The sequence below is a fragment of the Saccoglossus kowalevskii genome, chromosome 2 (assembly GCF_978046115.1).
Source record: "Saccoglossus kowalevskii chromosome 2, keSacKowa6.1, whole genome shotgun sequence".
NCBI lineage: Eukaryota > Metazoa > Hemichordata > Enteropneusta > Harrimaniidae > Saccoglossus > Saccoglossus kowalevskii.
In genome coordinates, this window is record NC_140642.1 from 18,122,043 (window position 1) to 18,145,449 (window position 23,407).

Sequence of the window (23,407 nt, forward strand, 5' to 3'; positions counted from 1 at the left end):
CAGCCGAGAGGCTGCTTGTTGTATTCTTGGTTTGTCAAATCAAAGGGCACAATGAAAACAGATCTGTGCTACCAAAGGAATTGAATGATGTAAAATAATTCACCACAATAAGATAAAAATATGAAACAGAAAGCTGTCATTTAACACTTTTATTCTTTAGAAGCACAGATTTTTGTTGCATGCTAGAGTATTGATTCAAATTACATCATTATTGCCTCATGAATATTCATTAGCTGTCTGATAAAACTAACAAATATACTCGAAAAGTAGAATAGCGACGGATGTATTTACAAAAATTGTAACCTTGAAATATTTTTGGATTGAATTCTGGCATTCAAAACAAATCTCAAAAAGCAGCAGCAAAAAAACACAGATGAGGTTGAAAACCTTTATTTTGGTCTGTGCACTTTGTCGAGCGGAGCTTATCATATGAGTGATTGTCCGTCGTCGTTCGTATCAATGTTTTACTTTTTCGACTTCTTCTGGAAAACTACAAGCCTGAATACTTTGATACTTGGTGTATATGTACCTTGGGTAGACCTCTCTCAGATTTGTTCATTTTGTTATGATATCTTTAATTCTCTAATATTGGTGAATATTTTTGTCATTTTTGATAAAAAGTGATATTTTTGACTTCTTGTTGAAAACCGCAAGTCCAATTGCTTTTATATTACATATATAGGTACTACATGTGGACCTCTTTCAGATTTGTTAATTCCGTGGTGATATCTTCAATTATCTAATTTTGATGATTATTTTTGTCATTTTTGGTGAAAAGTGATATTTTTGAATTCTTGTTGAAAACAGCACGTCCCATTGCTTTGATACTATACATATTGTTCATTTTCTAATGACATCTTCTGTTCTTTTATTGAAATATGCATTGCTAACAGCGGAGCTATCTCAGCCGACTGGCTGCTTGTTTTACGTAATCTACTTAACCTTATTTTCTTCACAAATTCATAAAATAGCCCAAATTTTTTGAGTAAAAACAGAAAAATTACCAAAATTAGGGTTCTTTTCCAGAAATATGGACGAATATAAGAAAAAGGTGCAGAAAAATTTGGTTGAGAAAATCTGGTGGCAAAAAGGTTAATCGTGATTAATAATATGCATAGTTGTTTGAAAAATACCGGTACTCACTGTTCATGGGCATGCTACAAATACTGGCAAATATTTTCTTCTAAATACTTAAAAATACAGAATTATGTCAAATAAATCACTAGAATGGTATATACATGCTGCATGAAGCTCCCAGTCTCTTTCGAAATATTCCTAGCTTCAATACTATAATCGTCAGATTCAAAATCAAAACTCACAACTTTCGCTCACCAATAATTTGTGAAGTTGATAAAATATTAAATTAAATATAAAATCTTTCTACTGTAGATGAATAATAATACTTTAAAGTGGTCTATTTCTAATTGTATTTTATAAGCTCACAGATGTTATGTTAGATGTTTTAAACAGATGTTTATGATTTAGCGCATAAATCACTAGATGTTCAAAGGGCAGCGAGAAAAGCGTGATCTCTTAACCCGCTTATCAGGCAGCTCTTTCTACAAAGGCCGAATGCTGCAACCTTTATACTATTGTTGTCGGTTACTAGAAATACTTGTAATTTGTTTTCAGATACATCCTGTTCGTTATGTAAAGATTCTACTTCTCCGAATGATTTGAATAAATTTAGAGTCTGGATCGTTTTGTGCTCTGCATATTGTCTGACATCTTCCCTCACGTATTACTGACAGTGTTTCTAAATATTTCTCACAGAGAAGGCATAAGCAAACCCTTTTTAGAATTGTTAGGGGGGTTCATGTCATCATTGGTATCCTTTAACTTTGCTGTAATTAATAAGTTATGTTGGAGTATGATTAGTATCACGCATATTATTAAATCAGTGCTTTCATCTACATAAATAGTGTTATTGATAATAATAAATCTTTTTGACACCATCCTTTTAGTGCAATATTTTGCCTATTTTAAGTATTTTCACAAAACAAATTTGATAATTTTGGGCCTTATAGAAACAATTTTGTAATGGCTACTTAGGCCTTATCAAAATTTTGAAAGAAATATGAAAATATTTAGATGTTTTTGTGTGAAAAGTTACTTTATTAATCAAAGGATTTGCTTAAAACTTTCACCAATCCAAACAATTGTTTTTGCTTTTTTACACCACTGTTGTATGTACTAAACTAGAATGCATTTCTGTGATTGTGTAATATCTCACTATAACACCAGAAATCATTAGAATTGTGTTTTTTATTATTTCACAATGTTATGGCCAGTCAGCTGATTATATTAGAATTATGCTAGTATCTCAGTGGCGGCAACACAGGGGGGTAGGGCAGATCAATCAAGATGAAACCTTTTGTGTCAGCAAAATTTGCCTCTCAAACTGCAGGAAATAGCGTTTCAGAGGGTCTAGATTTAATAATTGTTAAAGGAAGCATGCCCTCGGACCCCCTCGTAGTAGGGTTTCCCTTTGGCGCTAGGTTGGTGAGCAGATCTCGTCCCTCCATGTAAAATTTCTGGCAATCAGGCAACAAAATAGTTTGGTTATATGGTTGGATCAATATAGCCATTGATTGGCTGAAATTTTCTGTAATGTTGTATCTGAACATATATCATACATGATTTGAATTATATTGCTTTTCTGAAAAGTATATTTGGTATTGTCGACACTGCAGTCTGGATTGGGGATACAATTCATACAGGCTTACCATGTTTTGTTGTAAATATCAAACCTTTTGATATCGAGCTGCATTTCTATGTTCTGTGTTACTAGACTGGATTTTTAATTTTACTGTATGATGTAGAATCTGTGTAAGGTTGTATTTATCAACAGATTGTCACAGAGTTCACCATCTGTATTAAAAGTCAAAGATCACAAGACCTGATTTATTAAAATCATTTTGTAGTAAACTTAAACACATCTGTGAATCTGGGGATAAATGTGAATAAACATCAAATTACAGCAGCACTGGTGCATTTTGCATCCACGTTATTTTATTTATTTTAACTTATAAAACTAGACACAGTGGTATCTGAACATCCAGGGATGAATATTATGTTTGTATCTCTTTGACAAAAACCATTGATTAACATCTGTAATCTTTACTAAATCATTCAAGGTATTTCAGTAAAAAAGAGGAGAAAAAGAAGGTTGTTGTCAAGGGCGACATAGAAGATGAAGATAGTGATGCATCTAGTGTAGAAGATGAGGAATTTGATGAATATCTTGGTAAGTATTATTTAAAAATATGAGTCTTTGTGGAATTGGTAAAAAAAGTTGTTTTTCCGACTTGCTTTATGTGACAGGTTCAAATATTCACCTCAAATCTGACACTGAGGGCACTGTTTATGACATAAGGGAACAACCCTTTTGATTGATGGTCTGGATGGATTATATCAACAAGTGCATTGAGCAGAAGGTTAAAGGTTCTAGACTGTTTTTAAGCTTTGAATTATTAAACAGTGCAGTATTCATAATGACTTCATATTCTGGGAAAACGCCCTCTGTCTGTCTTAAACATAGTATCAATGAATTTAATTTTCAGTTAAAATTTTATAGAATTGTTTCAGATCTTGCAATTTTGTATTCTGTTAACTAATAATTAAAAATGTGTTTTGTGGATGTTTTTCTTCTGACACCTCACTCGGTGTGTGCATGCCGATTTGTATGAGAACATAAGGGAAAGAACTAACAAGATTTATGCATTTCGATAATAATTCTATTTTCAGATGAGCTTGAAACAGGAGAGATTGGTGTGGATAAAAATGTTGATTTCGCAAGGTAAATATAATATCCATGAAGAAACTCTTGATTGTCTGCTTTTCACCCCACCCACACATCTTGCCAGCCAAGAACTGTTTATTTAGCAGCAGCAATTGTTCTATTTCATATTACTTTAAAATTGTAAATACAATATTTAAGTTCCTTTCTTGTAGAAACTTGTCCATATTCATTCTTGCTTTTTTGAATGGTAGCCAGAAATAACGCAAAAGATTGTTTGATTTTGGTGATGATATATATTTTTATTGGCAGATTTATATCAAACTACTTGTATTTATTTTATTAGTATTGCATTCACTTGCGTAAATGACGGAGGTGTGTCTGTAGTTAAAATATTTCAGGTTTTACCCTTTTTACCATCAGACATTCTCACCCAAATTTGTCTGCACTTTTTCTTATATTCTTCAATATTTCTGGAAAAGAACCCTAATTTTGTCAATTTTTAAGTTTTTACTCAAAAAATTTGGCTATTTTTGCCCCAATCTTCTGAAGGAAAATTCAGACTATAAACAGGATTATTTTGTGAATTTGTGATGAAAAGGTTCTGCATAAAATACATGCAATTATTACACATCTGTCATCATAAGTTACATACAGCGTGCCGTAATTTTGCTCTATTGCACTGGGTATTTTCATCGTACCATTTTAGGAATCGCGAATTCCAAATATGAAATGATTATGCACATAATAATAAAAAACAAACATGGCTGCCCCAGGGTTTGACCGGATCACACACAAAGAAGTTTGCTAATCTGTTCTAAACATTTTGGATTTCGGCATTTTCATGATGTATTCCTGAGAGAAAAAGATGTATAATAATAAGGTTATTATGAGGATGCTGCAAAATATGCACTCAGACAGTACGCGTGTGCATCGATACTCCCGATGTCCTCTCTTTGTGCATACGTTGCAGTATCCTCGTAATACCCTCAGATTAGTTTATATGCGCTTCTATTAGAAATATGCTTTTTTATTACTCATCTACAATCTTAATATTTGATGGGATATATACATGTATTAGTCAGCGGATGATACTTCACACATTTGAAAAGTTGAAAAGTAACGATATGTGATGGTTCTGACAAGTATGAAAAAGTATATGAACATCAGTACTTGATAAAGAAATAAAATATTTTCTAATTTATAGTGAGTTTAGTCGAAGTAAAGGAAAGAAGAAACAGAAGAAAGCTGCTGATGATGACGACGGTGATTCAAGTGATTTTGATGATGAAGATGATGCAGACATCGATGATGATAGTGATTTTGATTTAGATGAAGAATTCAAACTTGATGATGATGATGAATTGGATGAAGAAAACTTTGGCGGTGGAGAAAAAGAAGATTTTGATGGTGAGTATTGTTTGTTTCACTTGCTCATTGGACCATTGCTGTTGATTTAGAAATGGATGTTGTTGAATTAAATATGTACCCTTGATGTATGGATGACGATCATTTGCCATGGCAACGCTATTTCAGAAATTAGTACAAAAACAGTCCTCTATTTCATTTTGAATTCCCACCTTTAATTATTCATATGAACGCAATAGTTTACAGATGTGCTTAGTCTAGTCTAATTTCATGGTACACAAAAAAACAATAATTATTTTGTGTGTGTGTCGAGTGGACAGTAGTCAAATAAGCAATTCGAAGTGTAATCAAGTTGATGACTATAAAATGCCCACAATATAAATTATAGAATACATATAATTATTAACAGGATGCAGGGCAGCACAGTCATTATATACCCTGGTAGTTGCAAATGGCCAAATGAAAGCATTTATTCCGTCTGCGTTAGATACATATCAATGTTTTTCGACGTTTCTTTTTATTTAATTCATTCTGTAGTTATGTCCTGTATGAAAATCTCAAAAATTGCTCAAAAGATTATAAATTATGAATGTATAGAAAACACAGACTTTAATATAGCACTGAAAATATCTGTCGGAATGATCATATTTTGGTGCCAAGACCATGGCACATGCATCTATTAACTTTGAAGGTGATTGTTGAATGGTGCCAAGACCATGGCACATGCATCTATTAACTTTGATTGTGATTGTTGAATGGTGCCAAGACCATGGCACATGCATCTATTACTAGTAACTTTGATTGTGATTGTTGAATGGTGCCAAGACCATGGCACATGCATCTATTAACTTTGAAGGTGATTGTTGAAAGGTGCCAAGACCATGGCTCATGCATCTATTAACTTTGAAGGTGATTGTTGAATGGTGCCAAGACCATGGCACATGCATCTATTAACTTTGAAGGTGATTGTTGAATGGTGCCAAGACCATGGCACATGCATCTATTAACTTTGATTGTGATTGTTGAATGGTGCCAAGACCATGGCACATACATCTATTAACTTTGATTGTGATTGTTGAATGGTGCCAAGACCGTGGCACATCTATTAACTTTGATTGTGATTGTTGAATTATGCCAAGACCATGGCACATGCATCTATTAACTTTGATGGTGATTCTTGAATTATGCCAAGACCATGGCACATGCATCTATTAACGTTGATGGTGATTGTTGAATTATGCCAAGACCGTGGCACATGCATCTATTAACTTTGATTGTGATTGTTGAATTATGCCAAGACCATGGCACATGCATCTATTAACTTTGAAGGTGATTGTTGAATGGTGCCAAGACCATGGCACATGCATCTATTAACTTTGAAGGTGATTGTAGAATGGTGCCAAGACCATGGCACATGCATCTATTAACTTTGATGGTGATTGTTGAATGGTGCCAAGACCATGGCACATGCATCTATTAACTTTGATGGTGATTGTTGAATGGTGCCAAGACCATGGCACATGCATTTATTAACTTTGATGGTGATTGTTAGTCCCCGTTCGGACGAAGTCTGAAAACGGGGACTTATAATTAGGTCTCCGTCCGTCCGTGTGTCCGTGCGTCTGTGCATCCGTCCGAAGTCATATCTCAGAATCCCTTGGACCGATTCCGTTCATTCTTTGCCATGTGCCTAGTACTTTATGTGGGACATATGCACATGCAGTGGTTTAGCGATTCGATTCAAAATGGCCGACTGGCAGCCATCTTGTTTTTTGAAAATGTTTTATTTTGGACATGCTTTGTCAGTTGTCATTCAAACATGGTACATAGATTATACATGTTAGGATACATGTCCATGACGATTTATTTCGCAATTGGATCAAAGATGGTCGACTGGCAGGCATCTTGTTTTTGTTTTTTTATGCGGTATCTTGGACGTGCTCTGTCAGTTTTCATTCAAATTTGGCACATACATGTACTTTATACATGTTAGAATGCATGTCCATGACAATTTGTTTCAAAATCTGGTCAAGGATGGCCGATTGACAGCCATCTGACTTTTTGGCCTTACTACTATATTTCCACAATTTATGTACCATTTTTATTTGTATTTGGCACATACATCATACATATCAGTGTGTTTCATAATCAGATCAAAGATGGCCAAATAACGGCTGTTTTTATTTTGGCCATATTACTACGACACGAAACACGTGTTTTGATGTAAATAAACAATCTGTTGTATATGCCGCTTGGAACTCAAGTTTCAAGGACACGCTCGCGATAACCCCTGCTTTAATATGACAAGCACAAAGAGAACTTAACGGGGACTGTGTCATTTTCAATGACTTGTTGAATTATGCCAAGACCATGGCACATGCATCTATTAACTTTGATGATGATTGTTGAATGGTGCCAAGACCATAGCACATACATCTATTAACTTTGATGATGATTGTTGAATTATGCCAAGACCATGGCACATACATCTATTAACTTTGATTGTGATTGTTGAATTATGCCAAGACCATGGCTCATGCATCTATTAACTTTGATGGTGATTGTTGAATTATGTCAAGACCATGGCACATGTATCTATTAACTTTGATGGTGATTGTTGAATTATGCCAAGACCATGGCACATGCATCTATTAACTTTGATGGTGATTGTTGAATGGTGCCAAGACCATGGCACATACATCTATTAACTTTGATTGTGATTGTTGAATGGTGCCAAGACCATGGCACATACATCTATTAACTTTGATTGTAATTGTTGAATGGTGCCAAGACCATGGCACATGCATCTATTAACTTTGATGGTGATTGTTGAATGGTGCCAAGACCATAGCACATGCATCTATTAACTTTGATGGTGATTGTTGAATGGTGCCAAGACCATGGCACATGCATCTATTAACTTTGATTGTGATTGTTGAATGATGCCAAGACCATGGCACATACATCTATTAACTTTTAAGGTGATTGTTGAATGGTGCCAAGACTATGGCACATACATCTATTAACTTTGATTGTGATTGTTGAATGGTGCCAAGACCATGGCACATACATCTATTAACTTTGAAGGTGATTGTTGAATGGTGCCAAGACCATGGCACATGCATCTATTAACTTTGATTATGATTGTTGAATGGTGCCAAGACCATGGCACACGCATCTATTAACTTTGATTGTGATTGTTGAATGGTGCCAAGACCATGGCACATACATCTATTAACTGTGATGGTGATTGTTGAATTATGCCAAGACCATGGCACATGCATCTATTAACTTTGATTGTGATTGTTGAATGGTGCCAAGACCATGGCACATGCATCTATTAACTTTGATTGTGATTGTTGAATGGTGCCAAGACCATGGCACATACATCTATTAACTTTGAAGGTGATTGTTGAATGGTGCCAAGACCATGGCACATACATCTATTAACTTTGATTGTGATTGTTGAATGGTGCCATGACCATGGCACAAACATCTATTAACTTTAAGGTGATTGTTGAATGGTGCCAAGACCATGGCACATGCATCTATTAACTTTTAAGGTGATTGTTGAATGGTGCCAAGACCATGGCACATGCATCTATTAACTTTGATGGTGATTGTTGAATGGTGTCAAGGTCATGGCACATGCATCTATTAACTTTGATGGTGATTGTTGAATGGTGCCAAGACCATGGCACATACATCTATTAACTTTTAAGGTGATTGTTGAATGGTGCCAAGACCATGGCACATACATCTATTAACTTTGAAGGTGATTGTTGAATGGTGGCAAGACCATGGCACATGCATCTATTAACTTTGATTGTGATTGCTGAATGGTGCCAAGACCATGGCACATACATCTATTAACTTTGATGGTGATTGTTGAATGTTGTGAAGACCATGGCACATACATCTATTAACTTTGAAGGTGATTGTTGAATGGTGCCAAGACTATGGCACATACATCTATTAACTTTGATGGTGATTGTTGAATGGTGTGAAGACCATGGCACATACATCTATTAACTTTGAAGGTGATTGCTGAATGGTGCCAAGACCATGGCACATACATCTATTAACTTTGATGGTGATTGTTGAATGGTGTGAAGACCATGGCACATACATCTATTAACTTTGAAGGTGATTGTTGAATGGTGCCAAGACCATGGCACATGCATCTATTAACTTTGATGGTGATTGCTGAATGGTGCCAAGACCATGGCTCATACATCTATTAACTTTGATGGTGATTGTTGAATGGTGCCAAGACCATGGCACATACATCTATTAACTTTGATGATGATTGTTGAATGGTGCCAAGACCATGGCACATGCATCTATTAACTTTGATTGTGATTGCTGAATGGTGCCAAGACCATGGCACATACATCTATTAACTTTGAAGGTGATTGTTGAATGGTGCCAAGACCATGGCACATGCATCTATTAACTTTGATTGTGATTGCTGAATGGTGCCAAGACCATGGCACATACATCTATTAACTTTGAAGGTGATTGTTGAATGGTGCCAAGACCATGGCACATACTTCTATTAACTTTGATTGTGATTGTTGAATTATGCCAAGACCATGGCACATGCATCTATTAACTTTGATTGTGTGTCTGTCATTGTCATTGGACAATGCACATTCTTTTGGTTTTTGGTTAATATCAGTGCATATTAATTATGTAATTTGCAGAATTAGTTAATTTTCAGCTTTTCCGCTGATAATTCAAGTTCTAATCATTACATATCAATGAAACTATGTACATAGATGCTCTTGGACTTTGCACGCACTGATTAGTTTTGATTTAAAATCTGTGCATATTAATTCAGGATCAATGCTAAAGACTTGATTAGTTTTGGGTTGCAATTCAAGCATACTAATTGCCTAATGTACATAATCATTGAAATTTGTCAACAGGACATATTTGGTATTATATTGATTATCTAACTATTATTAGCCCATTTCTGATACCTCACTGTTATGTTCATTCTGAAAACAATTATTACAATAAATATGATGTACTAGTATGAAAAATTAAGAGTGGTTGAGATTTTACTGCCCTAGGAGATTCATATTGTGTATTTTATCAAATCTCGCATTTGATGAAGGATATGTTTTCTAGACTGCCTTGAGAATCGTTTTTATTGGTCACCATTTTAATTGCAGTCTATGCCCCATGATTATTTCATTACTGTCTAAAAAAGAATTGTAGCATTGGTCATCCCATTGCCTCACTAAAACACCACTATTTTTAGCTCCGCTGTCGACTTTGTCGAGCGGAGCTTATCATATGAGTGATTGTCCGTCTCCGTCGTCGTCGTCCGTGTCAATGTTTTACTTTTTAGACTTCTTCTTGAAAACTACAAGCCTGAATGCTTTGATACTTGGTGTATATGTACCTTGGGTAGACCTCTCTTAGATTTGTTCATTTCATGTTGATATCTTCAATTCTCTAATTTTGGTGAATATTTTTGTCATTTTTAGTAAAAAGTGATATTTTCGACTTCTTATTGAAAACCGCAAGTGCAATTGCTTTGATATTACATATATAGGTACTACATGTGGACCTCTCTCAGATTTGTTCATTTCATGATGATATCTTCAATTCTCTAATTTTTGTGAATATTTTTGTCATTTTTAGTAAAAAGTGATATTTTCGACTTCTTGTTGAAAACCGCAAGTGCAATTGCTTTGATATTACATATATAGGTACTACATGTGGACCTCTCTCAGATTTGTTCATTTTGTAATGATATCTTTAATTCTCTAATTTTGGTGAATATTTTTGTAATTTTTGGTAAAAAGTGATATTTTCGACTTCTTGTTGAAAACCGCAAGTCCAATTGCTTTGATATTACATATATAGGTACTACATGTGACTCTCTCTCAGATTTGTTCATTTTGTAATGATATCTTTAATTCTCTAATTTTGGTGAATATTTTTGTAATTTTTGGTAAAAAGTGATATTTTTGACTTCTTGTTGAAAACCGCAAGTGCAATTGCTTTGATATTACATATATAGGTACTACATGTGACCCTCTCTCAGATTTGTTCATTTTGTAATGATATCTTTAATTCTCTAATTTCGGTGAATATTTTTGTAATTTTTGGTAAAAAGTGATATTTTCGACTTCTTGTTGAAAACCGCAAGTGCAATTGCTTTGATATTACATATATAGGTACTACATGTGGACCTCTCTCAGATTTGTTCATTTCATAATGATATCTTTAATTCTCTAATTTTGATGAATATTTTTGTAATTTTTGGTAAAAAGTGATATTTTCGACTTCTTGTTGAAAACCGCAAGTCCGATTGCTTTGATATATTATACATATAGGTACTACATGTGGACCTCTCTCAGATTTGTTCATTTTCTAATGATATCTTCTGTTCTTTAATTGCCATGTGCATTGCTAACAGCGGAGCTATCTCAGCCGACAGGCTGCTTGTCTTTTAGTTGTTTCCAACTGTTATTCTCCATTTTTCGTCCTACATCATTTTAATATCATGCAAACATAAATTGATTGAATAATCCAGATAAACATTAATGTACATTTTAAGGCTGTTTAGATTATTTTCAGCACAATTTGTCGCATATAATTCCTCCATAGTATGACAGAGTATTTTTTTAAATATTGACGTTAGATGATTGTGGGTGAAAAAAAAAACAATACATTGTTTGTATTGTACCATCAGTTGTTGTATTAAACTAATCCCTGGATGAAAATATTCACATCTGTTGCATCTTAATCATCTAGTCAATTAGCTTAGTTTATTTGTTCTCATGTCCCAACTATTTTGTCGTAAATTTATTTCAATGAAACTTGTGGAATTCTACTGAAATCTGTCTGATTCCCTCAATGATGCTATCAAACTGAGGGAGACACCATCTGTGTTTAACCGTTTAAACCCAATAATTTTTCTTGCCAAAAAGTTGGTGGAACATTTTTTTTGCAATTTATATGTAATAATTTCTTTGTTAATTTCGCCCCAAAACTTGATCAAAATTTGTAGAAACTATGCGCATAAATTTTGTACGTCTATTTTGTGAATCGTGACAGCAGTTGACCTTGACATTCAAAGCGTGTTTATGTTTTGTTTTCAATTTCAACTAAAGTAAATATAAGGTTGATTAATTATTTGAATAACTAGACATTTTCCCCGCTACAATAAATATTGTGCGAACAAGTTATCTGATTGCACAAACCACATAATTTTTGTTGACTTTAGTAATAATTTACATAAAAACACAAATTACTTGGGCTTCTTTCTTCCTCATACTCGTAAATTACAACTTTCATCATCAAACTTTTCGTACTGTCGATTTACGATGTGACGGAGACCTTTAAAATCAGTTCCAAATTGTGTTAATTTCATCGCATTTAAAGAAAATAAGTTTGCCCTAAGATGGTTAATCGGCACATAAATCTGAATGTTAATATGTATTTGAGAATATCATCTAAATGGCATAATTCCACTGTCTATTGCACATTCATATTTCCATTTCTTTTTTATTTTCTATTATTTCTTTGTTAATTTTAACCCAAATTAATGTAATTTCCCATGACGTTGATAAAAATCTTTGTGGGGGGGGGGGGGGGGATATTATACAGGTTTATTCTGTGGAAGGTGACACAAGTTGATTTTGTGGCACAAAGAGTTAATAGAGAAATAGACCAGATGTTATTATTTAGGATATATCTGAAAGAGGATTAGGTGTAACTTTGAGACACTATTCAGATTTGTGTATATACCGTTTCCTTTCTCTCATATTAACCACATTTTGCAGTAGCTTATACGTATGTGGTAATATGCTATAGGGAATGCGTACCTACTTATTTTTGTCTGACACTCCAATCATCCTCAATAGAGGACTTTGGCGATAATGATGTCATTATTGGGACTGCACAGCGATATTTTAATTCTTTAATGTCGTGATCGCAAAGCTTGCCTATCCTGAGTATACATAAACACTGTAATCAGACATACTGTCTTACCCCATTGTTATCAAAGATTGATGCCCTTTGATGGACCATTCAAGGCTATCACTCAAACTGGAGCAATTACAACTTTTTATTACCCAGTGCCTTCAATTATCTTTGTCAATTACGCATGGGGAGCGAGCGTATCTAGCAAGAGTTTTATGCACAAACCTTGCGTGACTTGCAAGAACTGAAATTGAGGCATGTGATTATTAAAATCCGTCCCCGATGTGGATGTTTTATCATGATAACAGCACTCTGTTGCTTCTGTATAGATCTTGAGAATATTTTATTTCATGTCTATTACAGCGTCATTCATTATGTATTAGGTTTCGGATAACTGCAGCAGATATTTTGTTGCTCATCAGATGTTCTCTAAAACCACCTGTGAGTTGCGGATTTGTTTGAAAATTATTATTGGTTGGTTGAATTTAATATAGTCAACAAAAATTCTATGACTGCTTATACTGCCGGTTCATACGGTATTACTTATAGCTCTTTAATATGTATATATCATAATATACAACATATTATACAGTACCTTTAGGACAATAAATACAATTAGTATCCACAGCGTTACACACCAGGGACGATCACATAATAGAACCGCAGTCTTTTGAATATGTGTCTAATTTGGCCCATCAACATGCATAGTTTATTTGATCTATTATTTATGATGCAAAGGACATAGATAAATATTTATTTGACAGATGGGGGGGGGGGTCGTAGTATTGCTCAAATGAGGTGTGTCAATGGTCAAAATAAGTTAAATTGTGCTGTTTTGTTCAAATAAAGACAGCAAGATTGCATCACATAGCAAACTCACGAGATGTACCGGGGGTATACTTTCTCAGATTCAAGAGTTGTTCCACTGTGACAATTTCGATACCACTGTGACAAGTTAACAACCATGTGGCATAGATGGAACACTGATAACGGTGTTGGTTGCTTCTCATTTTCATGTATTATCTCCCTGTTATTTTTCTACCACCAGATGTTCCATTGCAGCGAAAAACTGAAAAGAAAAAGAAGACGAAACAATCAGATCGTGCCTCCGTGACTAAGAAGGGTGAAAAGAAACATGAAGGTGTAAGAAGTGATCTGCTCTCAACTGCTGAGGAGGTAGGGTTATTTTTATCCATATATGAACTAAATGAGGACAAAATGCTCATGGTTTCTTGTTCTGGATGTTTGTGTTTTGTACATTATCTGTGTTCGTTCAAAAATTTGTTTTACTGCAGCTGAGGAACTAAATTACCTGCACTAAGTTTGTTGTTCAGTGGTTTTGTTCAAGGCAAATGTCTCCGACAGTTCTTTCTATTATGCAAACTTCACCGCAAAATAATGAAAACATTTAAATGTGTTATGGTTGTACCCAATGTACAGAGAATTGATGTGCCCAATACCATCATGTTTTTGTTTTGTTTTTATGGCGGCAGGGCAGGGGGGGGGGGGTAAGCTGTGGTTTTGTTGTGATAGGTTGCTAGGAATGTTTGGAGATGAAGTGAGTGATGTACATGTCTTCCTCGATTGACTGACACTACATGGGTTTATGACAAGCCATGTGTTCCTTGATTGACTGACACTACATGGGTAAATGACCAGCCATTTAGTTCCTGGATTGACTGACACTACATAGGTAAATGACAAGCCATGTGTTCCTTGATTGGCTGACACTACATAGGTAAATGACAAGCCATGTGTTCCTGGATTGACTGACACTACATGGGTAAATGACCAGCCATTTAGTTCCTGGATTGACTGACACTACATAGGTAAATGACAAGCCATGTGTTCCTTAATTGACTGACACTACATGGGTAAATGACCATCCATGTGTTCCTGGATTGACTGACACTACATGGGTAAATGACCAGCCATTTAGTTCCTGGATTGACTGACACTACATAGGTAAATGACAAGCCATGTGTTCGTGGATTGACTGACACTACATAGGTAAATGACAAGCCAAGGTGTTCCTGGATTGACTGACACTACATATGTAAATGACCATTCGTGTGTTCCTTGATTGACTGACACTACATGGGTAAATGACCAGCCATGTGTTCCTGGATTGACTGACACTACACGGGTAAATGACCAGCCATTTAGTTCCTGGATTGACTGACACTACATAGGTAAATGACAAGCCATGTGTTCGTGGATTGACTGACACTACATAGGTAAATGACAAGCCAAGGTGTTCCTGGATTGACTGACACTACATAGGTAAATGACAAGCCATGTGTTCATGGATTGACTGACACTACATGGGTAAATGACAAGCCATGTGTTCGTGGATTGACTGACACTACATGGGTGAATGACCAGCCATGTGTTCCTTAATTGACTGACGCTACATAGGTAAATGACCATCCATGTGTTCCTGGATTGACTGACACTACATGGGTAAATGACCATCCATGTGGACCTAGATTGACTGACACTACATATGTAAATGACCATTCGTGTGTTCCTTGATTGACTGACACTACATGGGTAAATGACCAGCCATGTGTTCCTTAATTGACTGACACTACATGGGTAAATGACCATCCATGTGTTCCTGGATTGACTGACACTACATGGGTAAATGACAAGCCATGTGTTCCTTGATTGACTGATACTACATAGATAAATGACCATCCATGTGTTCCTGGATTGACTGACACTACATGGGTAAATGACAAGCCATGTGTTCCTTGATTGACTGATACTACATAGGTAAATGACCAGCCATGTGTTCCTGGATTGACTGACACTACATAGGTAAATGACCATCCGTGTGTTCTTGGATTGACTGACACCACATAGGTAAATGACCAACCACATGTATCCGGATTGACAGACACTACATGAGTAAATGACCAACCATGTGTTCCTTAATTGACTGACACTACATAGGTAAATGACCATCCGTGTGTTCTTGGATTGACTGACACCACATAGGTAAATGACCAACCACATGTATCCGGATTGACAGACACTACATGAGTAAATGACCAACCATGTGTTCCTGGATTGACTGACACTACATAGGTAAATGACAAGCCATGTGTTCCATGATTGACTGACACTACATAGGTAAATGACAAGCCATGTGTTCGTGGATTGACTGACACTACATAGGTAAATGACCATCCATGTGTTCCTGGATTGACTGACACTACATAGGTAAATGACCATCCATGTGGACCTGGATTGACTGACACTACATAGGTAAATGACCATCCATGTGGACCTGGATTGACTGACACTACATAAGTAAATGACAAGCCATGGTGTTCCTAGATTGACTGACACTACATAGGTAAATGACAAGCCATGTGTTCCTTGATTGACTGACACTACATAGGTAAATGACAAGCCATGTGTTCCTGGATTGACTGACACTATATGGGTAAATGACCATCCATGTGTTCCTTGATTGACTGACACTACATAGGTAAATGACCATTCATGTGTTCCTTGATTGACTGACACTACATAGGTAAATGACAAGCCGTGTGTTCCTTGATTGACTGACACTACATAGGTAAATGACAAGCCATGTGTTCCTTGATTGACTGACACTACATAGGTAAATGACAAGCCATGTGTTCCTGGATTGACTGACACTACATGGGTAAATGACCAACCATGTGTTCCTGGATTGACTGACACTACATGGGTAAATGACAAGCCATGTGTTCCTTGATTGACTGATACTACATAGGTAAATGACCAACCATGTGTTCTTGGATTGACTGACACCACATTGGTAAATGACCAATCACATGTATCCGGATTGACAGACACTACATGAGTAAATGACCAACCATGTGTTCCTGGATTGACTGACACTACATAGGTAAATGACCATCCGTGTGTTCTTGGATTGACTGACACCACATAGGTAAATGACCAACCACATGTATCCGGATTGACAGACACTACATGAGTAAATGACCAACCATGTGTTCCTTAATTGACTGACACTACATAGGTAAATGACCATCCGTGTGTTCTTGGATTGACTGACACCACATAGGTAAATGACCAACCACATGTATCCGGATTGACAGACACTACATGAGTAAATGACCAACCATGTGTTCCTGGATTGACTGACACTACATAGGTAAATGACAAGCCATGTGTTCGTGGATTGACTGACACTACATAGGTAAATGACCATCCATGTGTTCCTGGATTGACTGACACTACATAGGTAAATGACCATCCATGTGGACCTGGATTGACTGACACTACATAGGTAAATGACCATCCATGTGGACCTGGATTGACTGACACTACATAAGTAAATGACCATCCGTGTGTTCTTGGATTGACTGACACTACATAGGTAAATGACAAGCCATGTGTTCCATGATTGACTGACACTACATAGGTAAATGACAAGCCATGTGTTCGTGGATTGACTGACACTACATAGGTAAATGACCATCCATGTGGACCTGGATTGACTGACACTACATAGGTAAATGACCATCCATGTGGACCTGGATTGACTGACACTACATAAGTAAATGACAAGCCATGGTGTTCCTAGATTGACTGACACTACATAGGTAAATGACAAGCCATGTGTCCCTTGATTGACTGACACTACATAGGTAAATGACAAGCCATGTGTTCCTGGATTGACTGACACTATATGGGTAAATGACCATCCATGTGTTCCTTGATTGACTGACACTACATAGGTAAATGACCATTCATGTGTTCCTTGATTGACTGACACTACATAGGTAAATGACCATCCATGTGGACCTGGATTGACTGACACTACATAGGTAAATGACCATCCATGTGGACCTGGATTGACTGACACTACATAAGTAAATGACAAGCCATGGTGTTCCTAGATTGACTGACACTACATAGGTAAATGACAAGCCATGTGTTCCTTGATTGACTGACACTACATAGGTAAATGACAAGCCATGTGTTCCTGGATTGACTGACACTATATGGGTAAATGACCATCCATGTGTTCCTTGATTGACTGACACTACATAGGTAAATGACCATTCATGTGTTCCTTGATTGACTGACACTACATAGGTAAATGACAAGCCGTGTGTTCCTTGATTGACTGACACTACATAGGTAAATGACAAGCCATGTGTTCCTTGATTGACTGACACTACATAGGTAAATGACAAGCCATGTGTTCCTGGATTGACTGACACTACATGGGTAAATGACCAACCATGTGTTCCTGGATTGACTGACACTACATGGGTAAATGACAAGCCATGTGTTCCTTGATTGACTGATACTACATAGGTAAATGACCAACCATGTGTTCTTGGATTGACTGACACCACATTGGTAAATGACCAATCACATGTATCCGGATTGACAGACACTACATGAGTAAATGACCAACCATGTGTTCCTGGATTGACTGACACTACATAGGTAAATGACCATCCGTGTGTTCTTGGATTGACTGACACCACATAGGTAAATGACCAACCACATGTATCCGGATTGACAGACACTACATGAGTAAATGACCAACCATGTGTTCCTTAATTGACTGACACTACATAGGTAAATGACCATCCGTGTGTTCTTGGATTGACTGACACCACATAGGTAAATGACCAACCACATGTATCCGGATTGACAGACACTACATGAGTAAATGACCAACCATGTGTTCCTGGATTGACTGACACTACATAGGTAAATGACAAGCCATGTGTTCCATGATTGACTGACACTACATAGGTAAATGACAAGCCATGTGTTCGTGGATTGACTGACACTACATAGGTAAATGACCATCCATGTGTTCCTGGATTGACTGACACTACATAGGTAAATGACCATCCATGTGGACCTGGATTGACTGACACTACATAGGTAAATGACCATCCATGTGGACCTGGATTGACTGACACTACATAAGTAAATGACCATCCGTGTGTTCTTGGATTGACTGACACTACATAGGTAAATGACAAGCCATGTGTTCCATGATTGACTGACACTACATAGGTAAATGACAAGCCATGTGTTCGTGGATTGACTGACACTACATAGGTAAATGACCATCCATGTGGACCTGGATTGACTGACACTACATAGGTAAATGACCATCCATGTGGACCTGGATTGACTGACACTACATAAGTAAATGACAAGCCATGGTGTTCCTAGATTGACTGACACTACATAGGTAAATGACAAGCCATGTGTCCCTTGATTGACTGACACTACATAGGTAAATGACAAGCCATGTGTTCCTGGATTGACTGACACTATATGGGTAAATGACCATCCATGTGTTCCTTGATTGACTGACACTACATAGGTAAATGACCATTCATGTGTTCCTTGATTGACTGACACTACATAGGTAAATGACAAGCCATGTGTTCCTTGATTGACTGACACTACATAGGTAAATGACAAGCCATGTGTTCCTGGATTGACTGACACTACATGGGTAAATGACCAACCATGTGTTCCTGGATTGACTGACACTACATGGGTAAATGACAAGCCATGTGTTCCTTAATTGACTGACACTACATAGGTAAATGACAAGCCGTGTGTTCCATGATTGACTGACACTACATAGGTGAATGACCATCCATCCTGGATTGACTAAAACTACGTAGGTAAATGACCGTCCATGTGTTCCTTGATTGACTGACACTACATAGGTAAATGACCATCCATGTGTTTCTGGATTGACTGACACTATATGGGTAAATGACCAGCCATGTGTTCCTGGATTGACTGACACTACATAGGTGAATGACCATCCATCCTGGATTGACTAAAACTACGTAGGTAAATGACCGTCCATGTGTTCCTTGATTGACTGACACTACATAGGTAAATGACCGTCCATGTGTTCCTTGATTGACTGACACTATATGGGTAAATGACCATCCATGTGTTCCTTGATTGACTGACACTACATAGGTAAATGACCATTCATGTGTTCCTGGATTGACTGACACTACATGGGTAAATGACAAGCCATGTGTTCCATGATTGACTGACACTACATAGGTAAATGACAAGCCATGTGTGCCTGGATTGACTGACACTACATGGGTGAATGACCAGCCATGTGTGCCTGGATTGACTGACACTACATGGGTGAATGACCAGCCATGTGTTCCTTGATTGACTGACACTACATAGGTAAATGACCATCCATGTGTGCCTGGATTGACTGACACTACATCGGTAAATGACCATCCATGTGTTCTTGGATTGACTGACACGACATGGGTAAATGACCATCCATGTGTTCCTGGATTGACCTTGACACTACATGGGTAAATGACCAGCCACGTGTTCCTGGATTGACTGACACTACATAGGTAAATGACCATCCATGTGTTCCTGGATTGACCTTGACACTACATGGGTAAATGACCAGCCACGTGTTCCTGGATTGACTGACACTACATGGGTAAATGACCAGCCACGTGTTCCTGGATTGACTGACACTATATGGGTAAATGACCATCCATGTGTTCCTGGATTGACTGACACTACATAGGTAAATGACCATCCATGTGTTCCTGGATTGATTGACACTACATGGGTAAATGACCATCCATGTGTTCCTGGATTGACTGACACTACATGGGTTTATGACCATCCATGTGTTCCTGGATTGACTGACACTACATGGGTTTATGACCAGCCATGTGTTGCTAGATTGACTGACTCTACATAGATAAATGACAAGCCATGTGTTCCTGGATTGACTGACACTACATGGGAAATGAACTGCCTTATGTTCCAATTTGTGTTTCAATATCAATATTACTCAAATTACAGAGGTGTTTCTCAAAATAAGTCAAAATAAGTACCATTTTAATGATTTAGTGTACAAAAAATGTGATTTTTAGCTCTGCTGTCGACTTAGTCAAGCGGAGATAGTCATATTCTGTCAGCAGTGCCATCACCTATAACCTTTTTGATTCCAAATTCTTCATGAAAAGTGCAAGTCTGATTGGTTCGAAACTTAGTTTATTTCAAGCAGATATCTTCTTGACATTTGTTAAAAGCCACAAGCCAGATTGCTTTGATAGTTAGTATATAGATACTTCAGGAAGACATCACACAGTTTTGTTAATTTTGTGACTGTTTCTAACTGTATTTTTGACTTCTTATTGAAAATGGCTTGCCTGATTGCCTTTTTTTTTTTTTTTTTGAAGATTATGCAACTTTTATATTCATTTATGGTACTTCATGATATGCAGAAAGAGATATGAGCAAATTAAGTTATCAATTAACCTGTTTCAAATAGGAAAAAACAGGCAATGCATGTTAATCAGTAGTATGTGATGAACTCTAACTTGTTTTTTCATAGTTTTTTTTTTCACTTATTTAAATCAGCATTTCTAGAAATATATATTTATCTTGAACAATTTTGTGATCACCTGGCAATTCGCGCGACTTCAACTGAGATCTTTATCACATATTGCACTAGTTGCATACCCTTATACATCAATGACAACATGCAGCTTGATGTTAATACTGTGGATGTCCTTGCTGCATGAATTACTACAAGGCACCGCTAGTAGATGGCCACTGAGTGCTCTCTTTAAGAAGACAGATGGGCTGCTGGCAGTCCATGCAAGCTTACAATCTACACAATAAATGCCACTGTTCATTACGATAAGGATTAACTGCCTTTGTGGTGTTTGCCAAACCTGGAGCAAGGCTTGAACTTCAAAGTTGGGAGGCCACGCATTCTCAAGGTCAAAATTTATAAAATGGCTTTTAATAGCACTTATTGGAATAACATCAAAAGACACCAAGCAACCTCATTGGGCATTAAGATGCCTTCAAGCCCTGCTCGTGTTCATTAAGGGAAATGTGCAAAAACAATTTGTTGCTATCGAATTTTTTTTTTCTCGGGTGTTTTGTACAATTACCGGTAGCTAACAGTGCTATGACGTGGTATTGATTCGGCAAAAATCTTTTGTGAAACTGAACACACTCCAGGTGTAATTCAATGATTTTTGTCCGGTCCGGTCCAGTCCTGTGTGGGTGGCGGTGCAATGAAGTGCAGCTGTAACCATGTATGATGCTGAATGCTGTATGACATTTGAATATATTCAAGTTCAATTTTGAGAAAAAAACTTAGGAGGGGAAACCAGGAAGTAGCATTTGTATTTAGAAGCAATAACAATACTGAATGGCAAAGGTTTTCCCTATGTGCCTCCACACCTGCACTGAGAGTACCTAAGAGTTTCACTGTGCGATGCCTTATGCAAGCTTCTCATCAGTTTACCACTTAAATTACTTACTGATAACACTACTCATGGTGCCCTCTATTCTACTGTGCTATGCAGAAAAAAAACAACGAACTGATTGCATCCTGGGTAATATGTTAATTACAGTGCCTGGCTAATCGTCAATATGTTTAATATATTCTAGGTTGGAGTCAATTTTAAAAATAACTTGTGCATTTGTTTCCATGGCAGCCAGCCAACATATCTTTTGATGTAGGTTATTCTATAAACACAATTCACACATATAAACAGAAAAACTATTGAGTTTTATCGCAATCAAGCCTTGTTATTTACTGTTTGTGGTCTTTAAAAGTCTATGTAGGTTGTAGATATGCCCCTAAACACTACAAATATTTCATCGTAAGTCAGCTGTAGGTAGACCTTTGTGATTTTAATCCTCAATAAATTGAGTCTTTATGTAGATTTTATGAAAGATTATTCAGAAAAGACAAATGAGCAAAAGGATGAGGTGCTAAAACTAAATAATCAGCCCCATTGTCAATCAAAGTCATAAGATGTGTTTAACCATAGACTGCAAGTAATTAATAAAGGCCCAATTCATTCTCTTCAAGCGATTGTTTATTGGAGGCATACCTATGCTAATGAGTGTTGTTAATCACTTGCACACCGTTGGTTTATGGACCCCTTTGTAGTTTATTTACAAACTGATAACACTAATTCTCAAAAGCACCAATGTGCGTTATAAGCTACATTCTCACACGTCTAAAAAATGCTGGTGTTAACATTGTTTTTTTGTTGTGCAAATATTAGATAATCTACTAAATTGTCTGCTCGCGTTCTCATTTAGTAAAACGCCGATGTTTGAGGATTGAATTCTGGCCTTCCACCTAATATTTTTATGTTGTTCATCCCAAAATGGCATAGTTTTCGGATCTCTACCACTTCTGTTGTTGTGCTCAGGCACTTCTCTGTACTTTATACGTAAAGTATTGATCTTCTGTTGTCATTGTAATGACGTCCTGTCCAACCCCTTTTCAGTCGCTTTCTCTGCAATCAC

The 23,407-nt window shown here is 36.8% G+C and overlaps 1 protein-coding gene across 1 annotated transcript in view; it reads left to right on the forward strand.

Moving 5' to 3' along the window:
• Window positions 1–23,407, forward strand: part of LOC100369406 (CCAAT/enhancer-binding protein zeta-like) — a 69,519-nt gene that overhangs the window by 40,370 nt on the left and 5,742 nt on the right. Inside the window, exons 19-22 of the mRNA XM_085492543.1 lie at window positions 3,138–3,247; window positions 3,748–3,799; window positions 4,947–5,149; window positions 14,100–14,227. Of these exons, the coding sequence (XP_085348669.1) occupies window positions 3,138–3,247; window positions 3,748–3,799; window positions 4,947–5,149; window positions 14,100–14,227 (493 nt within the window). The remainder of the gene's footprint in view (window positions 1–3,137; window positions 3,248–3,747; window positions 3,800–4,946; window positions 5,150–14,099; window positions 14,228–23,407) is intronic.